This window comes from Tachysurus fulvidraco, chromosome 6, assembly GCF_022655615.1.
Source record: "Tachysurus fulvidraco isolate hzauxx_2018 chromosome 6, HZAU_PFXX_2.0, whole genome shotgun sequence".
Classification (NCBI taxonomy): domain Eukaryota; kingdom Metazoa; phylum Chordata; class Actinopteri; order Siluriformes; family Bagridae; genus Tachysurus; species Tachysurus fulvidraco.
Genome location: NC_062523.1, coordinates 15,098,303 through 15,117,399, shown reverse-complemented (window position 1 = coordinate 15,117,399; position 19,097 = coordinate 15,098,303). Strand labels below are relative to the sequence as shown.

The window sequence follows — 19,097 nt, the reverse complement described above, 5'->3', positions numbered from 1 at the left end:
ATTGTTAGTTGTTATGCATAATGCATAACTGAATGTGGGAGAGTGTTAAAAATGCAGTGTGCTGGCGGTTCCTCTTTGGCTCCCAGAGGCAGAAGGGGATCATCTCCTGCAGCTCAGCACATGCTGATGTGACTGCAGGGCCTCCAGTCACGCTATTACAGGGGAAATGCAACCTTTTCATGAATCCTTCGATATGTTGTGTACATTAAAAGTTAGACTCATACAATGAGTGAGTGTAATTTCTCCAACACTTTAAAGTTAGTAGTTAGGTAGTGTCACTTTCTGTTATATTATTAGAATCAAGTGGAAAAATTAGGAAGGTTTTTAAGAATATCTCTCTGAACATATAAAAATTTAAATATGTTGAGCAATGAACAAGTTCATCATTTGTACCAATTACAGCTTATTTAACTGTACAGAGTAGCTAAGATTCATGGTTTGTTTGCCCGTCAGAAAGGCTCTCAAAATAAAGAAAACTGAACTGTGAGAAATGTGAGAACTGTGCAAAAACCCCACATTTTTAAACATTATTTATTGCATTATTGAAATGCACCAATGCAATTAATTATTGCAAATAACTTTTATTTTGACTTGCTCTTATGATTTATAGTTTATGTACATAGTGGTATGTAGTGAAGCAGAACTGAGCCGCTCTCAGAAAGTTTACTGGGAGAATTATGTTGATGTGTGTCTGATTTATTTTGATAATTATTTTTGAAGGTATTAGTACAAGTCTGTCTTTTTGCCATTCAAAAGACAAAGAAGACAGTTTAAGACATGGTCATGAACAATTACCAAAGATTTGTCAGATGGAATCAGTAACCTGTAGTTAAATATTTTCCCCTTTCAGTGTCTTCCACTATTTCTCTACATTTTGTTTTCCAGCAATCATTTATGGATTCATTTATGAATTATTGATTTCACCCCAAAACCATAATACCATATCACTTCACCAATCCCATCATCAGACTAACAGCTCTGTTTGCCAATCAGTGCAAAAGAATGCACTTTCCTGCTATGATACAGATATTTGTCAATTTGTAGGTTCCATCTGAGAAGATCCTGCGGGCGGGTAAAGTGCTGAGGAACGCCATCCTCACCCAAGCACCTCACATGATCCGAGACAGGAAATACCACCTAAAGACTTATAAGTAAGTACACGAGGAGCAGCGACATTCCAGTCTAATAAACTAATGCACATTTGCAGACATATTTACAAAAGCTCAGACTATGAAAGGTGCTTTTTGTGTTTGTGTGTGTGTGTGTGTGTGTGTGTGTGTGTGTGTGTGTGTGTGTGTGTGTGTGTGTGTTGTGTGTGTGTGTGTAGGCGGTGTTGCGTAGGCACAGAGCTGGTTGACTGGCAGATGCAGCAGAGTTCCTGTGTTCACACGCGGGTTCAGGCTGTTGGGATGTGGCAGGTGTTGCTGGAGGAGGGAGTACTCAACCATGGTCAGTTATCACTGTTGCCTCTGGTTTGCTCATTGGGGAAAAGTTTACATTTATATTTTCTATTTTAAAGCTGCTCCATGACAATGTCCTTTGTTAACAGAGCTATACAAATACAATTGAATTGAGTTTGAGTATTTTGAGTATTTATAGCAATATTTTATATTGGATTTTAACTTTATAACTTTTCAAATTTTATGCATAATTGGGGTGGCTGTGTTGGGCACCATTAAGTACATTAACCATTGTTGAATTTGACTAATTCTATTTGGCAATTATGTATATAAAAATACATATACACTTTTAATGAAATTGTTGTCTTACTGAAAATTTATCTCTCCTCAAAGGACACTTGTGTTTGGTCAGTATCATCTGGACCAAAGGTAACTTTTGAGCCCTAAATATCACTAGCAGTTCTGGTGAAAAAGGGGGACAAGGAAGAGCATTTGATACCTGTTGTAATATATGGTTATATACAGTTTTACTGATATATTGACAATGTTTTACAGCTGCTGGTTCAGGGAAACTTTTAAAGGTCGAATAAAATATTTTAGGAAATTTGGTTAACTCTGTTAACTCGGTTAAGGCTTTATTCTACATGGATTGCTAAGCAAGATAATGAACCCAAACAAGCAACCAAATGAACCTTGATTGAAATGTTCAGCACAAAAGAGATGCTGCTACTCTCTCTGAAAGAACTTCAACAAATTGTGGAGGTACCAGTAAAATAAAAACCAGCGATCATGAGTTTGAATTCCGTTGACGCCACAGCCATGTGCTGTGTGGGTGTGAGAGACTCCATACTGTCAATAATTATCAATAACACTAGCCATTTGTTGCTAACTATTCATAGTGACACTAACCAATCCTGGGTGTTAATTATGTAGATCTGGGTGGATAGAACTTCCTCTGAATGTGTTATGCTACACTGTGATGAGTGTGTGAGTAGCAGTTTGAAAAGATGCTTGGCTGACTTCCCGTGTCTCAGAGGTAACACCTTCCCTGGTGAAGCTGTCATGGGAGAGCTGGCTGTTGTGAGGGATTTGGTCAAGACTAAATGTGTTCAAAATATCACTTACAGCCTGGGTTCATTGTATTTCTTTTTTATTTTGGAATGATATTATTATGCCATACATTTTTGTCCACTATCACATCTGATTATACACCATCACAGGTAATTACAGTCAAATCACACGTTTGTCTCTGTGTGAAAGAGCCGTATGACTGGAACTGAGCTGATGTTCCACTTGCTGAATGAGGCAGACGTAATTTACAGGCTTTGTTGCTCTCTGTGGGCACACACTTGGCACACGCTCCAGTCCAGCGCTCGCACTGGCTTGCCTGCTGTGTGAGAAGAATCCTAATTGAACCTTTATTTCCTTTTTGTGCAAATCAGTGTAACACACACTGCAGCATATGTTATTGTGCTGTCAGGTGAATGTGTGTTTGTGTGTGTGTTTATTTCCTCCACACTTATAATAATGCTGGCCTCTTTTGTGGTGCAGTTGATCAGGAGCTGAATTTCCAGGATAAGTACCTGTTCTATCGCTTCCTGGACGATGAGCAGGATGATGCACCACTCCCTAGTGAAGAGGAAAAGAAAGAGAGCGAGGAGGAACTACAGGACACACTTCTTTTCCTGTCTCAGATGGGCCCAGACGCCCACATGCGCATGATCCTTCGAAAACAGTACGTCCCTGCCACAGAAATAGAAGTGACCTCTAGTGCAGTACTGTCATTGTTTTTCCCCTAAGGGCACAGCTATGTATAGTACAGCTGTGAAATTTAACTGATTAATACACACTCTTGTTTTGGGAAGTGCTTTTTTAATAGTGCTGATTAGACACAAGTTGAATAACATCAAGAAATAAATTACCACAGGAAATGTCATTTTTAGATTAGGGGAAAACGCTAAAAGTGGTGCCAAAACTTTATTGTTCATTGTTAATTTCTTTTTAACTGAATAATCTATTAGCTTGTTTTGTGATGCTTTAAAACTCTCTTTTAACATATTTTCTACTTCTATTCTGGTTACAAAGTCATATCTTTCTTGCAGGCCTGGCCAGAGGACAGTAGATGATTTAGAGATTATTTATGAGGAACTGCTACATATAAAAGCCTTATCTCACCTTTCTACAACAGTAAGTGTGCATGCTGCAGAGGTAAATTACGTTAATGTCCCTCTGATCCCTGGCACTGGGCAGTCAGGTCACACAATAGTACAGGATAAGGTTTGAAGGAGTGATTCCTCAGACTGCATTACACTGATGAATAACACAAAACAACCAATGATCAACTGATTTCTTAAAAATTTGCATATTAAGCGTAAACATTTCTGAAAATATTTCAGGGATAAAGAGATAAAGAGAAATTTCAGTACAGTCGGTTTTGTTTGTGTTTTATGTATTTTCAGGTTAAAAGGGAGTTAGCAGGCGTCCTCATTTTTGAGTCCCATGCGAAAGCAGGAACAGTGTGTGAGTAGGCCTGTTTGTGCAGATTTCTACACACATTTTACAAAAATACAAAATACGTATTTCTGTCACTTTTCTTTTTTTATTTTACATGGTTGTGTTTGTAATTCTTTCATTGTCAGTGTTTAATCAGGGAGAGGAGGGAACCTCATGGTACATCATCCTAAAGGGTTCAGTTAATGTGGTCATTTATGGCAAGGTGAGATCAGTAAATGACTGTTATTTCTTTTCTAGCATAACACTAATCTCTTATAGGGTCTATTGTAGGATATGATATAAAGATTTTTACTATGGTTTCTGTGTATGTTTAGTATTCAATGATGATGATGGTGAGCAGTGAAGGTCTTATAACTCTGTTTGTGTGTGTGTGTGTGTGTGTGTGTGTGTGTGTGTGTGTGTGTGTGTGTGTGTGTGTGTGTGTGTGTGTGTGTGTGTGCAGGGTGTGGTTTGCACACTGCATGAGGGGGATGATTTTGGGAAGCTCGCTCTGGTAAATGATGCACCGCGTGCAGCCTCTATTGTCCTGCGAGAGGACAACTGCCACTTCCTGAGGGTGGACAAAGAGGATTTTAACAGGATCCTCAGGGTGAGATTATAATTAGGATAATATTTAAGTTTTCTCTGTTCATTTAATGTGCTCTTTGGTGTTCTTTGGTACTTTTGATATTGCTTGTCTGCTGCTTTTGGGAGCATTGCTGCTTTTTTCCTTCTCTCATCCTTTTAAATGTCCTGTCATTTGCAATCTGCTGACTCTGACACAGGAAAATCCTCTTTGCGTAAACAATAGGAGCCTTGGCTCAGGAAAAGTAAAGCAGTGTCTAACAGGATACTGAACATTTACTCTACTTACTCCATATTCTATAGCATTGTTTCTAACTAGTTTACTGCTCCCTCAAATAAAAGTCTCCCTCTGTTGGAGATTTTGCAAAATTGCAACAACCAAATCTGTAACTCTGTGCTGCTTCAATCTTAATGGAAAATGTTGAGGAATTTTGAACTCACCCTCCTGTAGAGAGTTACCACTTTAACTCACAGAGCAGATATCAGCAATTAGTGTCTATAAATGTCTGAATATAATAAACACTAAAAATATACCTTAATCTACAATATTTATATGTCAATAGTTACCCAGAGAATTGAATGTGTGTGTGTGTGTGTGTGTGTGTGTGTGTGTGTGTGTGTGTGTGTGTGTGTGTGTCTGTGTGTGTGTGTGTGTGTGTGTGTGTGTGTGTGTGTGTGTGTGTGTGTGTGTGTGTGTGTGTACGTGTGTGTGTGTTTGGTAGATCCCAGGATCAGTTAATCTGCTGACTACACATCTTCCCACAACATTGCTGATCCAACACGCTCACCCCACTTATCCATCACTCTGTGTGTGTGTGTGTGTGTGTGTGTGTGTGTGTGTGTGTGTGTGTGTGTGTGCATGTATGTGTGTGTTTCTACTGTTGTGTATGTCTGCATATTGCCAGTAACCAGTAATGTTTTATTCCCTTACTCATGTAATTGCTAAGATAAGATCTGTATGTGTTTTTGTAGGATGTAGAGGCAAATACAGTGCGTTTGAAGGAACATGAAGCAGATGTTTTAGTTCTGGAAAAGAGCAACATCAGAAGCTCCAGCCATGCAGGCTCCTCACCACTTAAGTATGACCCCATTGCTAATTCTCTATTTCAGCTACTCTGAATCCCTCCTTCTCTTCATTAATGATTCATTCACAATGTGTGTGCCTCTGCACTTTATCAGATGTTATTAGTGCTTGCTTTTTAGATACACTGAATGTTTATTTAATATTGTGTGCTGCAGATACACTGTGATGTCTGGAACTCCAGAGAAGATTCTTGAACATTTCCTAGAGACCATGAAACTAGATTCCAAGTATTCAGAGTCAGGTACATTCATCACAAGTAAGGAATACAACTCAAAGGTATATGCTGTTCATATATCTTTTGAGGGTGCTGTGATGTGGCATACATGTCATCTATTTGATAAGTGTATAGTTATGTTCATTTAATAGTTATGTCTATATGGTTGTTATATATAATTGAACACGTATAAACCAAGTAACCCTTTCTCACAGTACACTGGTGTCCACCAAAACTGAAATAAACTTATCGGATATGTTTTCTTTTCTTTAAATATTTAATTCAATGACAATCAATGACACACATTCAGATATCAACACAACTAACAACCCAGCAAGCATACAGACATTGTGCTTTTACATTGTGTACATATAAACACAATACAAAGGGAAAAAAAGAGAGAGATTTAACCTGAAGATTACTTATGAAAGGACACCACATTGCAGTGGACATTGCAGTGGACCCGTAACCTTTTAAATTAAGTCTTTTTTTCCCCAAACTCAAGAATTGTAGCTGATTTCTGGCCCACTGTTTTTTAAAAGAAGGGGGTTAGGGTTAATGACTGTGTGATTAGAGTCAAGCACCTTGCTAAAAGCAAAGGCAGTGCAGTTCAAATTAGATTTGCATTAAGATTTGTCAGGACCTTGTTGGGTTTCTGTGTGTAGAGCATCATGACTGTTTAGCTGCTAATGAGAAGCGTAATGGGAAATGGGGGGTTAGTGAGCCCCCTGCTGGCCAAACAACTCTAACCTCTTCACAATAACATTGGTAGAGACAAACAACAATAGATTTTTTGAGAGTAAAACACTTATGATGCAAAAAATTTAAATCCTAGCAAGCAAGTTATTAAAATGCTAGTTATTAAAACTCATAAGACCTGAGTGTCTTCTGTCACACGCCACTGGACTATGCAAAGTCATGTCAGAAATAATTCATTGCTGAATACTGGCAACCATAAAACAGGTGAAAATTAAACTTTTCAGACTCTAGTTAAAAAAATGAAGGTAACATAAGTTACTTTATGCTATAAACACTCTTCATCAGCCTTGCTTTGAGGTAGATACAGGTGCATCTCAATAAATTAGAATGTCGTGGAAAATTTAGTTCAGTAATTTAACTCAAGCATTATATTGTAGTGTATTATATAAATTCAGTACACACAGACTGAAGTAGTTTAAGTCTTTGGTTCTTTTAATTGTGATGATTTTGACTCACAACTCTCAACTTCTGAGCCACAAGGCGAAGCTCTCTATTTACCGGTCGATCTACGTTCCTACCCTCGCCTATGGTCATGAGCTTTGGGTCATGACCGAAAGGACGAGATCCTGGATACAGGCGGCCGAAATGAGTTTCCTCCGCAGGGTGGCTGGGCGCTCCCTTAGAGATAGGGTGAGGAGCTCGGTCACTCAGGAGGAGCTCAGAGTAGAGCCGCTGCTCCTCCACATCGAGAGGAGTCAGCTGAGGTGGCTCGGGCATCTGTTTCGGATGCCTCCTGGACGCCTCCCTGGGGAGATGTTCCGGGCATGTCCAACCGGGAGGAGGCCCCGGGGAAGACCTAGGATACACTGGAGGGACTATGTCTCTCGGCTGGCCTAGGAACGCCTCGGTATTCCCCCGGAAGAGCTGTAGGAAGTGTCTGGGGAGAGGGAAGTCTGGGCATCCCTGCTTAGACTGCTGCCCCGTGACCCGGCCCCGGATAAGCGGTAGAAGAAGAAGGAGAAGAAGAAGAAGAAGAAGAAGAAGAAGAAGAAGAAGAAGATTTTGACTCACATTTAACAAAAATGCACCAATTCTCCAAAAATTGGAATACTTCATAAGACCAATAAAAAAAACATTTTTAGTGAGTTGTTGGCCTTCTGAAAAGTATGTTCAGTTACTGTATATGTACTCAACCTTTTGCTTCAATTACTGCCTCAATTTGGCATGGCATGGCATGGAGGTGATCAGTCTGTGGTATTGCTGAGGTGGTATGGAAGCCCAGGTTTCTTTGACAGTGGCCTTCAGCTTATCTGCATTTTTTGGCCTCTTGGCTTTTTTGGCCATAGATTCTCTTTGCAGGCCAGTCAAGCGCACCAACACCATGGTCATTTAACCAACTTTTGCTGCTTTTGGCAGTGTGGGCAGGTGCCAAATCCTGCTGGAAAATGAAATCAACATCTTTAAAAAGCTGGTCAGCTGAAGGAAGAATGAAGTGCTCTAAAATTTGACATTGGTTTTTAAAAATCACAGTGGACCAACACCAGCAGATGACATTAAACCCCAAATCATCACAGACTGTGGAATTCAATCAACTTTGTTTATGAGCTTCTCCACCCTTCTCCAGACTCTAGAACCTTGGTTTCCAAATGAAATACAAAACTTTCTCTCATCTAGAAGTCATCATCATCCAGTTCTTCTTCTCCTTAGCCCAGCTCTGACCTTGTATGTGTTTCAGGAGTTGCTTAACAAGAGGAATACGACAACTGTAGCCAAATTCCTTGATACGTTTGTGTGTGGTGCCTACAAAACATTACAATTATAAATCTGACTGTTACAAAGTACTGACACTGGAAACTCCTACAGAAAAGCTAAATAATTGTCCATTCACAGAAACCAACCAAATCAACAAAAATACATATCCATTGTACTGGTTGTAAGTTGTAACTATAGAAACAATAATGCTTTAGAATAAGTTATAGAAACTTCTAGATTTATAACCTAAAGTTATAGGACATTATAGAAAATTAATCAGTTCATTCTGAGCAAGCAGAGTTACAAATTCAGCAGCAATGTGGTATAAGATGCAATATGCAACATAAATACTAAGGATTCTTTACTGATAACCTTATGTATGAAAGTTCAGTTGCAACTAAGGGATTGATCGCAAAATCTTGATACCTTAACACTTCTAGATCATTAGAAGTGATAAGTCTTATGTTACAGTCAACTTTAACATATTTTGTATTTAACTGTATATGTATTCAAAGTATACTGTATTCACTCAACACAGCTACAACTGTAGAATGTAGAAACTGCTATACTCTGACAGAGGGTCTGATGATGAGACAGTCAGAGAGATGGTCTTACTCTTTTAGACTCTTTTAGAGATATTTTCTTAAAAGGATGTTTACATTAACAATTATTGGCTGTAACAACAGCTCATTCATTCATCCCACATTTTAAGCACATTTATTGTACATTATAAGTGAATATCAGGTAAACAGCTTTTCAGTTTAGAGAACTGTGTAAAAATTCTAGTCTGAGGTCATCACACATACAGAACTCTACTGAGGCAGTAGCTAGAAAATACACTGAAACATGTGGGAAAATTCTCTAATAAAGTCAGCTCATTTCTGAATCTGAATCTCAGTGAGGTTCATGGATACAATTTTCTGGTAAACTGTTTACTACTGGATGTATCCTGCAGCATTTTCCCTCTGAGACGTGGGAGTGGTTGGGAGAAGGATGAGTGAACCAGTTCAGATCGGACATGCCTATATTTAGTACTGCTCTAATGCAGACCAGGCCATGTGCTTAGTATACAGAAGTCTGGCCTGATGTTTATTAGACACGTTGAAATGTTTTTACATTTCTCTGTTTCTTACTCTCTTTTTCACTCTTTCTGTGTGTCTGCAGATCCAGCGTTGGATGACTTTGTGCTTATGCACTGTGTATTTATTCCCAATAAGCAACTCTGTCCACTTCTCATGGCCCAATATCCTTTACCTATGTAACTTTTAACCTATTTTAAATATACCCTTTTGTTTATGTACCTTTAATATTTTGCCATAGTATTTCTTTAATATTGAGTCTTTATCCTCTCCTTGTCATATCTGTGCTCTTTTACATTTTAGGCCTGTCTGAAAGCCTAAGTAACTTTACTTGTCTAGACAACAAATTATGTAGCACAAATTAGACCATTATTCTCATTTATACATTGCAATGTATGGTATCTAGAGACTTCAGGAAGCTTCTCAGCAGTTGTAATGAGGTTTGGTTGTGTATTGTACATTGTGTCCTTAACCTCAGTGCACCTACCAGTCGCAGGCATCTCAGGGCAGTGATCAGGAGAGGCTCGACTACGCTCTGAATAACAAGCGCAGAGTCATTCGTCTGGTGCTGCAGTGGGCTGCCATTAACACCCCCCACCTGCAGGAGGAGGAGAGCTCTCTGGCCTTCCTCCAGGTCTCCTTCAGCACATAAACACCAAGTTCAATGTTTCAGTTCATGTTACAATCTAAAACCTGAATAAACAATTCTGCATCAGTTTTATATTACACTCAGGTGCAATAGATAGACTTACAGGGGTTCTTTTTCATTCGTGGCTAAAAATATATTATGATGAAATTCCATTTACTGCATTTGTTTTTTTTTTTACATAAAAATGTAATAAAGTTAAACATACAGTGGAGTGCAAAAGTTTTCACACCCTTACTTCAACATCATAAAGTCAAGAGAGTTCAAATTTGATTTCATTATTTGAAGTGTCAGGATTGTTAAGAGTGGAACAAGATGATGTGGCTTTTATTCCACTTGTGACTAATGGCTTATGCTATTTGTTTCTGATTTTTGAGAGTCACTCAGGCACTCTTTTTTCCCCCAGATAATTTTTTTCACTCTCTGTAAGTGCTCTTATCTGTGTTCCTTTCATTTCTGAATTACATTTTTTTATGCTACAACTCTTTTTTTCTTACACCCTTTTCTTAGTTTTATTGTCAAAGATTTTTCTTGTGAAAGCTTTTTTTTGCCGATTGATTTGACTCAACTTTACTGCTCTTTGAAAACTGCTTGAGAGTTTGTGCTTGTTTGAACTTAAATGACAAAGAAAATACGCTAACAGTTTTAGATCATTAAACTGAACTACAGCAAGTTAAGAGTGATTCAAACTTTTCAGCTTATACAAATAAATGCTCATTTATAAACAGTTGTAATTTTAACACAATTAAGTGTTATAAAATTATAAATAGATCAACCAGAAACCACATACAAACGTTTGCATAATTGTGGATATAAGCAGGGTCGTGTGTGGATTATCTCTGTTTGATACTGGTCTACTTTATTGTTTGTGGTCTAGGATTTTTACATGGCAGTTTCTGAAGATGCCAAACTGATTCCTGCACTCAAAGATCAGCTCCCTGAACTGGAAACTATCCTCAAAAAGAAGTAAGATTGTATTTTTCCACTAGTTTCTATTGGTCATGTCTTAAAATGTTTTTTAGAAAAGCCATGATGAAATTTATTAACTCAGTGCAGTACATTTTCAGTTCAGATGATGCGAATCCCTCTCAGAAAAAGGTGAGGAAAATTATTATATGTGTGAAAGATCATAGCGATTTACATTACTACTTGCTGTTCTAGAGTGGTGTGTGACTTCTGTTTAATCTCTCTGCTCGCAGCACAAAGTGCTCCTTCGACAATTCAGCATGGGAGATGAGAAACTGCAAAAACGGCAGTCAATCAAAAGCACAGATGAGAGTAAGTATCCCTGACTTTTGAGTTGTATTTCAAGGTCTTTTTTTCACCAGGGGTTTTACTCTTATCTCTTACTCTTATTGAACTGAACAGAAATAGTGCAAAAATGTCGAATTCAGTGAAGGCAGTTAGTGCTGTGTATATACTGTATATTTGTTCAAGTTAGAAAATTTGTAAAAATTGTAAATTTTGTTGAAATTCTGCCCAGTTTGCAGTTTCATTGTTGTTGAATGTTTGTGTACTTTGCCGAATGCGTTTTATTATTTTTTTTCATGTCCAGTCTCCACCCTTGTCTCATCAGTGGTTGACTCCATAATGTGTCTTACCTGTTTTTAGTTTGTTTTTTGATTATCTTGTGTACTTAAGCCTTTGTGTTTCTTTATTCTTTACAGCATGTGTGTTCTGAGTTTACTTTGTTCCAGTTGTTAACATCCGGGTTGTTTAGGTTGCAATTCTGCTTTTGTTTGTGTTTATAAATAGCCATGCCTAGTTCATAGGCATGTTTTTTAATGGCCTGGCTATTTCTTTGTTCTGACTGGCAAGTATAATAAACTCTTATATACCTGCATTGTGTCCGTACCTGCCTACCTGACAGAATACTTCACCTTATAATGGATGAAGCGGGGGAGCAATAGGGAAGCAAGAGTAATGCCAAGATCACCATCAGCTTTATGCAGTTTCCCCAGTAGACCCCCTTGCACACCTCAACTCACTTTGACAGCACTCAATTTGCACCAGATGGGTTCCTGCTACAGTGCCAATTTTATTTTGAAAGCCTGGTGAACCCCAAGGGTGAAGACAAGGAATGGCTGAGATACATTAACAGGCGAATAAAATACATGCCAAAGGCCACCTAAGTTTGGAAAGCATGCCTGAGTTTGTTAGCCTCTTGAGATGGGTGTTTTAGGGGAAGAGTTCCCCCTAGAAATTTTATTTTGGGGGTAAGAAACTGCATATTGCCTGAACCTAGTTGGCCAACTGAAGGTATGTGGGGCTGGAGATGAAGGGGAGATGAAGGCTTGGGCATCCCATGGAGCAGTCTCCCATGCCATGCAGAGACACAACAGGGTGGCACCTCCAACCAAGTTTAAACCAGAGTCTTATGGGGTGGCCTCTCCAGCCAAACATACGCCACAAATGATGAGGTGGCATGTTAGTTGAGCTCAGTGCAGAGGTCAGCAGGTCAGCCTCCCATGTCCAACCTCGCTTGGCTATCCCTGTCGAGGATGCCCTGGTCATGTCTGGTTGTTAGTTGTCTCCCTAGTGTGTCTCGATTACTCACTTATGTTTTCAGTTTATTTAGTTTCTTTCCTCATTTGTATGTGCTCTGAGTTAACTTTGTTCCAGTTGATCCTAAGCAGCATTTGGCTTTTGATCCTTTTTCAGATTTCTGTTTTTTTGTCCACAGTTTTGGCTAGTTCTTGTTGAATGTTGATCACATGACCGTTGCGCGAACATTATTCTTGTTCCTGGATTACGACTTTGTTTGATTTCTAATTTTGATAAAGTCTTGTGCACTTGTAGCTGTGACCATACAAGCCTACCTGACACATACTGTAGAAGAAGTATGATAGTCAAAGTCACCAGAAAAACTGTGGCTTTGAAAACTTACTTTATAAAACTGCACTAGACACTACTGATATATAATATATAATTGTTTAGTTTACTGTTTCCTGGTTATAGAAGTCTTTTCAATGTTCAAAAAATGTTTTCATTTTTGCTTTACAGCATTTCCTGCATGTATCTTAGACATTTGCACAGCATTGTATTGTACATCTTAGACAGAAAAAAAAAATCATATTTTTATATTATTTTGATATCAAAGCTGACAGTTAAAGAAAATTGACGATGTATGTAGTGAAATCACATTTCTATTATGTCATTCCTTATAATAACATATAAACTAAAATGTACTATTAACATATTGTCGGAGCAACTGAAAGAATCAGGGCTTCCTTATGTTATAAATCTCAGTTTAATCCCTGGAGAATTACGGGTGTTAAACCAATCCTCATCAACCTGAAATATTCAGAACACCAGACTCTTCTTTGTAAATGCATTTAAGCACTTTTGTGTTTTCTACCTGCAGTTCTGTTTAAGGTGTACTGTAGCGACCACACTTACACCACCATCCGAGTGCCAGTGTCTGCCTCTGTAAGAGAAGTTGTGTCTGCAGTATCAGATAAACTGGGTTCACAAGATGATCTTCTCCTGGTTCACCTTAGCTCATCTGGTGGTGAGAACATTTATCCATGCACACACTTCTTTTGTTACTAGTCATTTCAGGAATGGATTCAGCTCTTGTGAAAAAAAATGTTTATTTAAACTTGGTAAGTGCTTCATTATAGTACACTTTCATTTTCAAGTGTGTTTGATGAATGGCTATGTAAATGTACTCTGTGCACTAAGTGTGTGACCTCTGGCTGCTTTCCACAGGGATGCTTTATTCTCAACAGCGCACCACTATCGCTGCATTATATAAAATTCTGAGCACCGCTGGAAAGGAGACAGGCTTTTTCATAATGGCCTAATATTGACCTTTATAATCACAACACACACACACACACACACACACACACACTCAAATTTGCAGCTTCACTAATGATTACAATTGCTATGAGAACATTATTTTGGATGTTACACAGATGTATTACAGCGTAACTGTCCCAGTTAGAGGTTTGTGATAAAGAGGAGATTGAGGGCTCAGGGTTATTATAGAACACCAACCACTCTGTTATGACAACCAGACAGCAGAACACACACTCCTCTGCCCTGTGTCACAAAAAGTGTGTGAGTGCTCCAAAACAATAATAACACACTATATTTAGACTTGAAACCATGACCAGGGATTTTTGGCAACAGTGATAATGATAGGTGATGTCACTGATTGGACTTGGGATTGTGTGAATTCTAATGAGCTTTATTTTCCACTGTCTGACATTTGATCAATTGTGTACATACAAACAACAACATGTGTTAAGTTTTTATTTGGCTGGACATTTACCTGAAAATCTGTGTTTTAATTCGGATGATCAGAATCCTCCCTCATAATTCACAGAACAATAAATATGTTGTTTATCATGTTAAGCTTGGCAAAATGAAATGTTGTTGTTAATATGATCACTTTTGTTATATAATATGATTTTTTTTTCCAGAAAAAGTGGTTTTGAAGCCCAATGAAGTGTCCATCTTCTCCTCTCTCAGTGTAAATGGTCGTTTGTTTGTATGCTCCAGAGAACAGATTAACTCTTTGGTAAGTGAAAGCCATAAACTCATATACAGACAAACACACACACACACACACACACACACACACACACACACACACACACACACACACACACACACACACACACACACACACACACACACACACACACACACACAAACACGAAAAAAAAAATTAACTTACACTTTTGCTCAAAGACAGAAACATGATCTGTAGCTCACTAGCCTAAAACTTTTTGTTTTTACTAGCATGTAAAATGTAACTCAACAAATAGTCACTTAAATAAAGTGCACAAAAATGATGCCCAATCTTTCTGATACTGACAGAAAGATTCTGTACTATTTGTATTTATATTAAATAGTTAAACACACATCACCCTTTAAATGCTTTATCTGCTGAATCCTGTGTAATAATAACATTATTTTGCTAAAAAAAATAAAAAATAAATGCTATATATTTACAGGAATGTAAGTGAAAGTAAGTGAATGCATGAAGGCAAAAATGAATACAAATAAATAAATAATTTGCAAGAAAGTGTTACAATTACTTAGATTAGAACTATTGTGGTTTATAGATTATTCAGATATGGACTTGTTTCTGAAAGTTTATGCTCTGTTTAATTATAGATAGACAGTTAAAATAGTTAAAACACTTATAAAACACTTAAAAAACAAGTATTAAGTGACAAAAGATGTCTAAGATGCAACAGCACAGGTGTACAAGCATAGTGTTATGTGTCATTAGGTCTCTAACCCCTGAATGATTATTATGCTTCACTGTAAACACAGACTCCACTACCAGAGCAAGAGGGACCATCTGCTGGCTCCATGACCACCCTTGAACTAATGAGCTCAAAAGAGGTGGCCTACCAGATGACCCTTTATGAATGGGAACTCTTCAACTGTGTGCATGAGGTAAACATGCACACATTTACATTTATTCATTTGCTTTAATCCAGAATGACAGACCTATGACAAAAAAAACCCATTCAGTGCCAATTCTTGTGTATTTTTTCCACAACTCTTTATCATACAGGATATGAACTAAATGTTACAAAATATACAAGTATAAATAACATTGGCACATGGTAAAGTTTAGCACTGGAGAGTGCAATAGTATCACATTAACAAGAGCACACAGAAGACCAAAGTACTAAGATTGTGCAAGATGAACGGAAGTAAACCTTTACCTAGGAAAACCACAAATGTATTGCATGTGAAGTGAGACATGTAATGTAGGAAACACATTACAGCAGTTATTCACAGACTATAATACTAAACCAGTGACAATGTCTAAACACACTCACACACACATAAACACACACACTCAAGTGATTGGATACCTGAATTGATGAGACTGGTTTTCTTTCAGATGAACTGATAATATTTACTCTACTCTCCTTCAGCACGAGTTGATTTTCCATACATTTGGTCGGCAGCACTTTAAAAAGGCGACGGCAAATCTAGATCTCTTTCTACGCCGGTTCAATGAGATCCAGCTGTGGGTGGTGACGGAGGTGTGCCTCTGCTCCACCCTCAGTAAACGTGTCCAGCTGCTCAAGAAATTCATCAAGATCGCTGCCCAGTGAGATTCAGCCTCATATTTACTTGCTTATTATTTAGGACAAACTTTTATGAATCTTATGAATTAAAAAGACACTAGTGCTTCATAATAATGTGTAAAATTCTAATTATTTTGCTTAAGACTCAAATGACAAGAATGCATCACGATTACTCAGACTAAAACTAACATGTTGTACAAGTTATGGTTTATGAATTATATGGATATGTACTTGTTTCTAAAAGCTAATGCACTGTTTAATTATAGATTTTTTAATTATAATTATGTTTGTTTCTCTTTCTCTTTCTAAGTTGTAAAGAGTTTAAGAATTTGAACTCGTTCTTTGCTATTATTATGGGATTAAGTAATCCAGCAGTCAGCCGACTCATTCAGACATGGGAGGTAAGCATTTACATCATCATCATCATCATCATCATCATCATCATCATCATCATTATCATACAATGGTTCCTCAGAACTGTGTGTAACAGCAGAGAATGTGTGTTTTGTAGGTGTGTGATTGCACATGTTATAAGAACTCATATACATACATATAAGAGAATCTTCCTTTCAGGGTTTAAACAATGTATAAATATTTTACTTCTGGCTCCTTATAGAAACTTCCCAGCAAGTTCAAGAAGGTTTATGCAGAGTATGAGAACTTGATGGTAAGCTGAACTCTTTCATTTATGTACATATGGCAAGAATAGTTTTCTCACTCACTTCCTCAAATGTTCTCTATCCTTATGTGAATGTTTCAGGACCCCTCTAGGAACCACAGAGCATACCGGCTCACTGTGGCAAAACTGGACCCTCCCATCATCCCTTTCATGCCTTTACTCATCAAAGGTGGGTGCAAATCGGGCCTGTGTAATTGCATTTAACACTCACTTATAGCATAATAATGCAACATAAAGCTATGCATACCATGAGATGAGTTTATTAATTTTAAAAAGTGCTATAAATCTGAATGTTTGATATTATCTAATTTATTAATTTATATTCTTGCTAGATATGATTTTTACTCATGAGGGCAACAAGACATTTGTTGACAGTTTGGTGAACTTTGAGAAAATGGTGAGTTTCTGTAGTTTATCTGTAAAGAATTATATATAAAACCATTTAACCCTTTAAACTCCTAGGATGAGCCCATGAGGCAATCCTTACTTTCCTGACTCTGTATCTTTCCTATAACATTTTAAGCTATTACAATGTTCATGGTAGAATAATTGAATAATAAGTAATACATTTTAAAAGTTCAGAATATATAACATTTTATTGGGTCTGTGGTAGATTATTGTAATGGTTTTTATACATTTCAGCGAATGATTGCCAACACAGTCCGGATAATAAGATACTGCAGAAGTCAGCCCTTCAGTAAGTTCACACCTTGAAGATCATCTTTTTCTGGTTTAGCTGATTATTAAGCAGGTTATGTACACTAGATTTAACCTGAACAAAGTCAGTACATCAGTACAAAGTCAGTACAGTGCAATTTAATTTTTCTTGCTTAGATGCTATTCTTTGTAATTTGGGTTAGTAGGTTGTAATTAGGGAAATTTGGTGGCAAATATAAAATTCTCATTTTACTTTTACACCAATATGTGAGTCAGTCAACCTTATTTATTATTACAGTCAGTGGGATCTTTTAAATTATATATCTATATAATAGAATTATAATTATTTGTATCTATGTATAATTATATATAAATAATTATATATGAATTCTAATGGGGAATTGTTTTTTTTTTTTACATTTTAACCAGGGTGCAGTTAAAATCTAACATAAATTTGATCAAACCACATCCAAAATTACTTACAGTCTGATCCAATTGTATCATTTTATTATGTCTATAGACTACGAAGCTCCTCAAGCTACCAAGAACCACCAGGACGTTCGGCTCTATGTGCGACAAATCAGTGTGATTGACAACCAACGTACTCTGTCCCAACTTTCTCATAAGCTGGAGCCCCGACGCCCCTGAGCGCTGCTCATCAAGAAACAACCCATGCTGCTTCACTTCTTCCAGTGAATAATCTAGCTGTATACAGTCACTGGCCACTTTAATAGGAACAGTTGTACATCTGCTCATTCTCAATTATTTAATCAGCTTGTGAGCTGGCGGTAGTGCAGCGCATAACATTAGCTTTGCACTGCTGCCACCTGACTGATTAGAGTTTATGACTGAACAGGTGTACAGCTATTTCTATCAAAGTTGTCAGTGAGTGTATATATGACAAGCCTACAGAGCTCTTCCTCTCATGATCAACAGAAATCGCAAGCATACCCACAGTGAAAATATATGTGCCATTTGTAGGATGCTGTTTTCATTTTAATGCATAAGGAATTATCCGAGACAATCTTTTGCAGTTTTTTGTACCTTTATGTACATAGTATATTTTTCTGACATGCTGAGGTGTTGTCCTATAGTTGTTTTCAGATCCATCAAAATGTTAGAAGACTGGACTTTCTGCTGAAGTCTGAATGGTTTAAGGAGGAATCTGAGGGATCTATCTGTTTATTACTTGTACTGTTTTGTTTGGTGGAGTGTCAGTGAGCTTGTTGAATTGCAGATGATCTCGTGAAGAAAGTTGCACAAGGTGTGTTCTATTATTTTTGCACACAAGTTAATTTGAATGAATGGGGTTTGTTGATGTTGTGCATCTGATGTAATATTAAGTGTTACTTCATTTGCACCTCAGCATGAAATTAGTTCAACATTAAATTAAGGGACCCCAAGCACAAGTCTGTGGGTAAGCTTTGTTCAGACTTTTAACTGTTATATGTGGACTGCACTGTGTAAATAACCGGAGTGTTTACTGAGGGATGTATGCATTTTGTAAATATTTGAAGTCTATTAAAGAAGGCCTGTTTGCCAATCTGAATAGTCTCACTCACTTATGTCCAGTATTTTTTTTTTTTACCTATAATATGAATTCAGTTTTAACTTGTTACATTTAAATTTATACATTCTGAGTGCAGTTATGGACAGATTAAGTGGTGGTGGTGGTGGTGGTGGTGTAGTGCTCAGCACAGCAGTTACACTGAAATGGTAGTGATATGGTAGTGTGTATAATCAG

At 37.5% G+C, this 19,097-nt stretch overlaps 1 protein-coding gene across 5 annotated transcripts in view; it reads left to right on the top strand.

The window, feature by feature from the left end:
• Positions 1 to 18,902, top strand: part of rapgef4a (Rap guanine nucleotide exchange factor 4a) — a 38,440-nt gene extending 19,538 nt beyond the window's left edge. For 4 of the 5 annotated variants that reach the window (XM_047815128.1, XM_047815130.1, XM_047815131.1 and 1 more), the window contains 24 exons: positions 1,045 to 1,151; positions 1,328 to 1,449; positions 2,952 to 3,135; positions 3,503 to 3,587; positions 3,860 to 3,920; positions 4,040 to 4,116; positions 4,357 to 4,503; positions 5,451 to 5,557; positions 5,718 to 5,818; positions 9,392 to 9,470; positions 9,790 to 9,940; positions 10,830 to 10,918; positions 11,020 to 11,050; positions 11,152 to 11,230; positions 13,317 to 13,463; positions 14,383 to 14,480; positions 15,245 to 15,370; positions 15,862 to 16,040; positions 16,328 to 16,418; positions 16,634 to 16,684; positions 16,778 to 16,865; positions 17,029 to 17,093; positions 17,339 to 17,393; positions 17,874 to 18,902. In XM_047815128.1, the coding sequence (XP_047671084.1) occupies positions 1,045 to 1,151; positions 1,328 to 1,449; positions 2,952 to 3,135; positions 3,503 to 3,587; positions 3,860 to 3,920; positions 4,040 to 4,116; positions 4,357 to 4,503; positions 5,451 to 5,557; positions 5,718 to 5,818; positions 9,392 to 9,470; positions 9,790 to 9,940; positions 10,830 to 10,918; positions 11,020 to 11,050; positions 11,152 to 11,230; positions 13,317 to 13,463; positions 14,383 to 14,480; positions 15,245 to 15,370; positions 15,862 to 16,040; positions 16,328 to 16,418; positions 16,634 to 16,684; positions 16,778 to 16,865; positions 17,029 to 17,093; positions 17,339 to 17,393; positions 17,874 to 18,001 (2,448 nt within the window). In that variant the 3' untranslated portion in view covers positions 18,002 to 18,902. The remainder of the gene's footprint in view (positions 1 to 1,044; positions 1,152 to 1,327; positions 1,450 to 2,951; positions 3,136 to 3,502; positions 3,588 to 3,859; positions 3,921 to 4,039; positions 4,117 to 4,356; positions 4,504 to 5,450; positions 5,558 to 5,717; positions 5,819 to 9,391; positions 9,471 to 9,789; positions 9,941 to 10,829; positions 10,919 to 11,019; positions 11,051 to 11,151; positions 11,231 to 13,316; positions 13,464 to 14,382; positions 14,481 to 15,244; positions 15,371 to 15,861; positions 16,041 to 16,327; positions 16,419 to 16,633; positions 16,685 to 16,777; positions 16,866 to 17,028; positions 17,094 to 17,338; positions 17,394 to 17,873) is intronic. The other variant, XM_047815129.1, reaches the window with a different exon arrangement.
• The last annotated feature ends 195 nt before the right edge of the window (positions 18,903 to 19,097 follow it).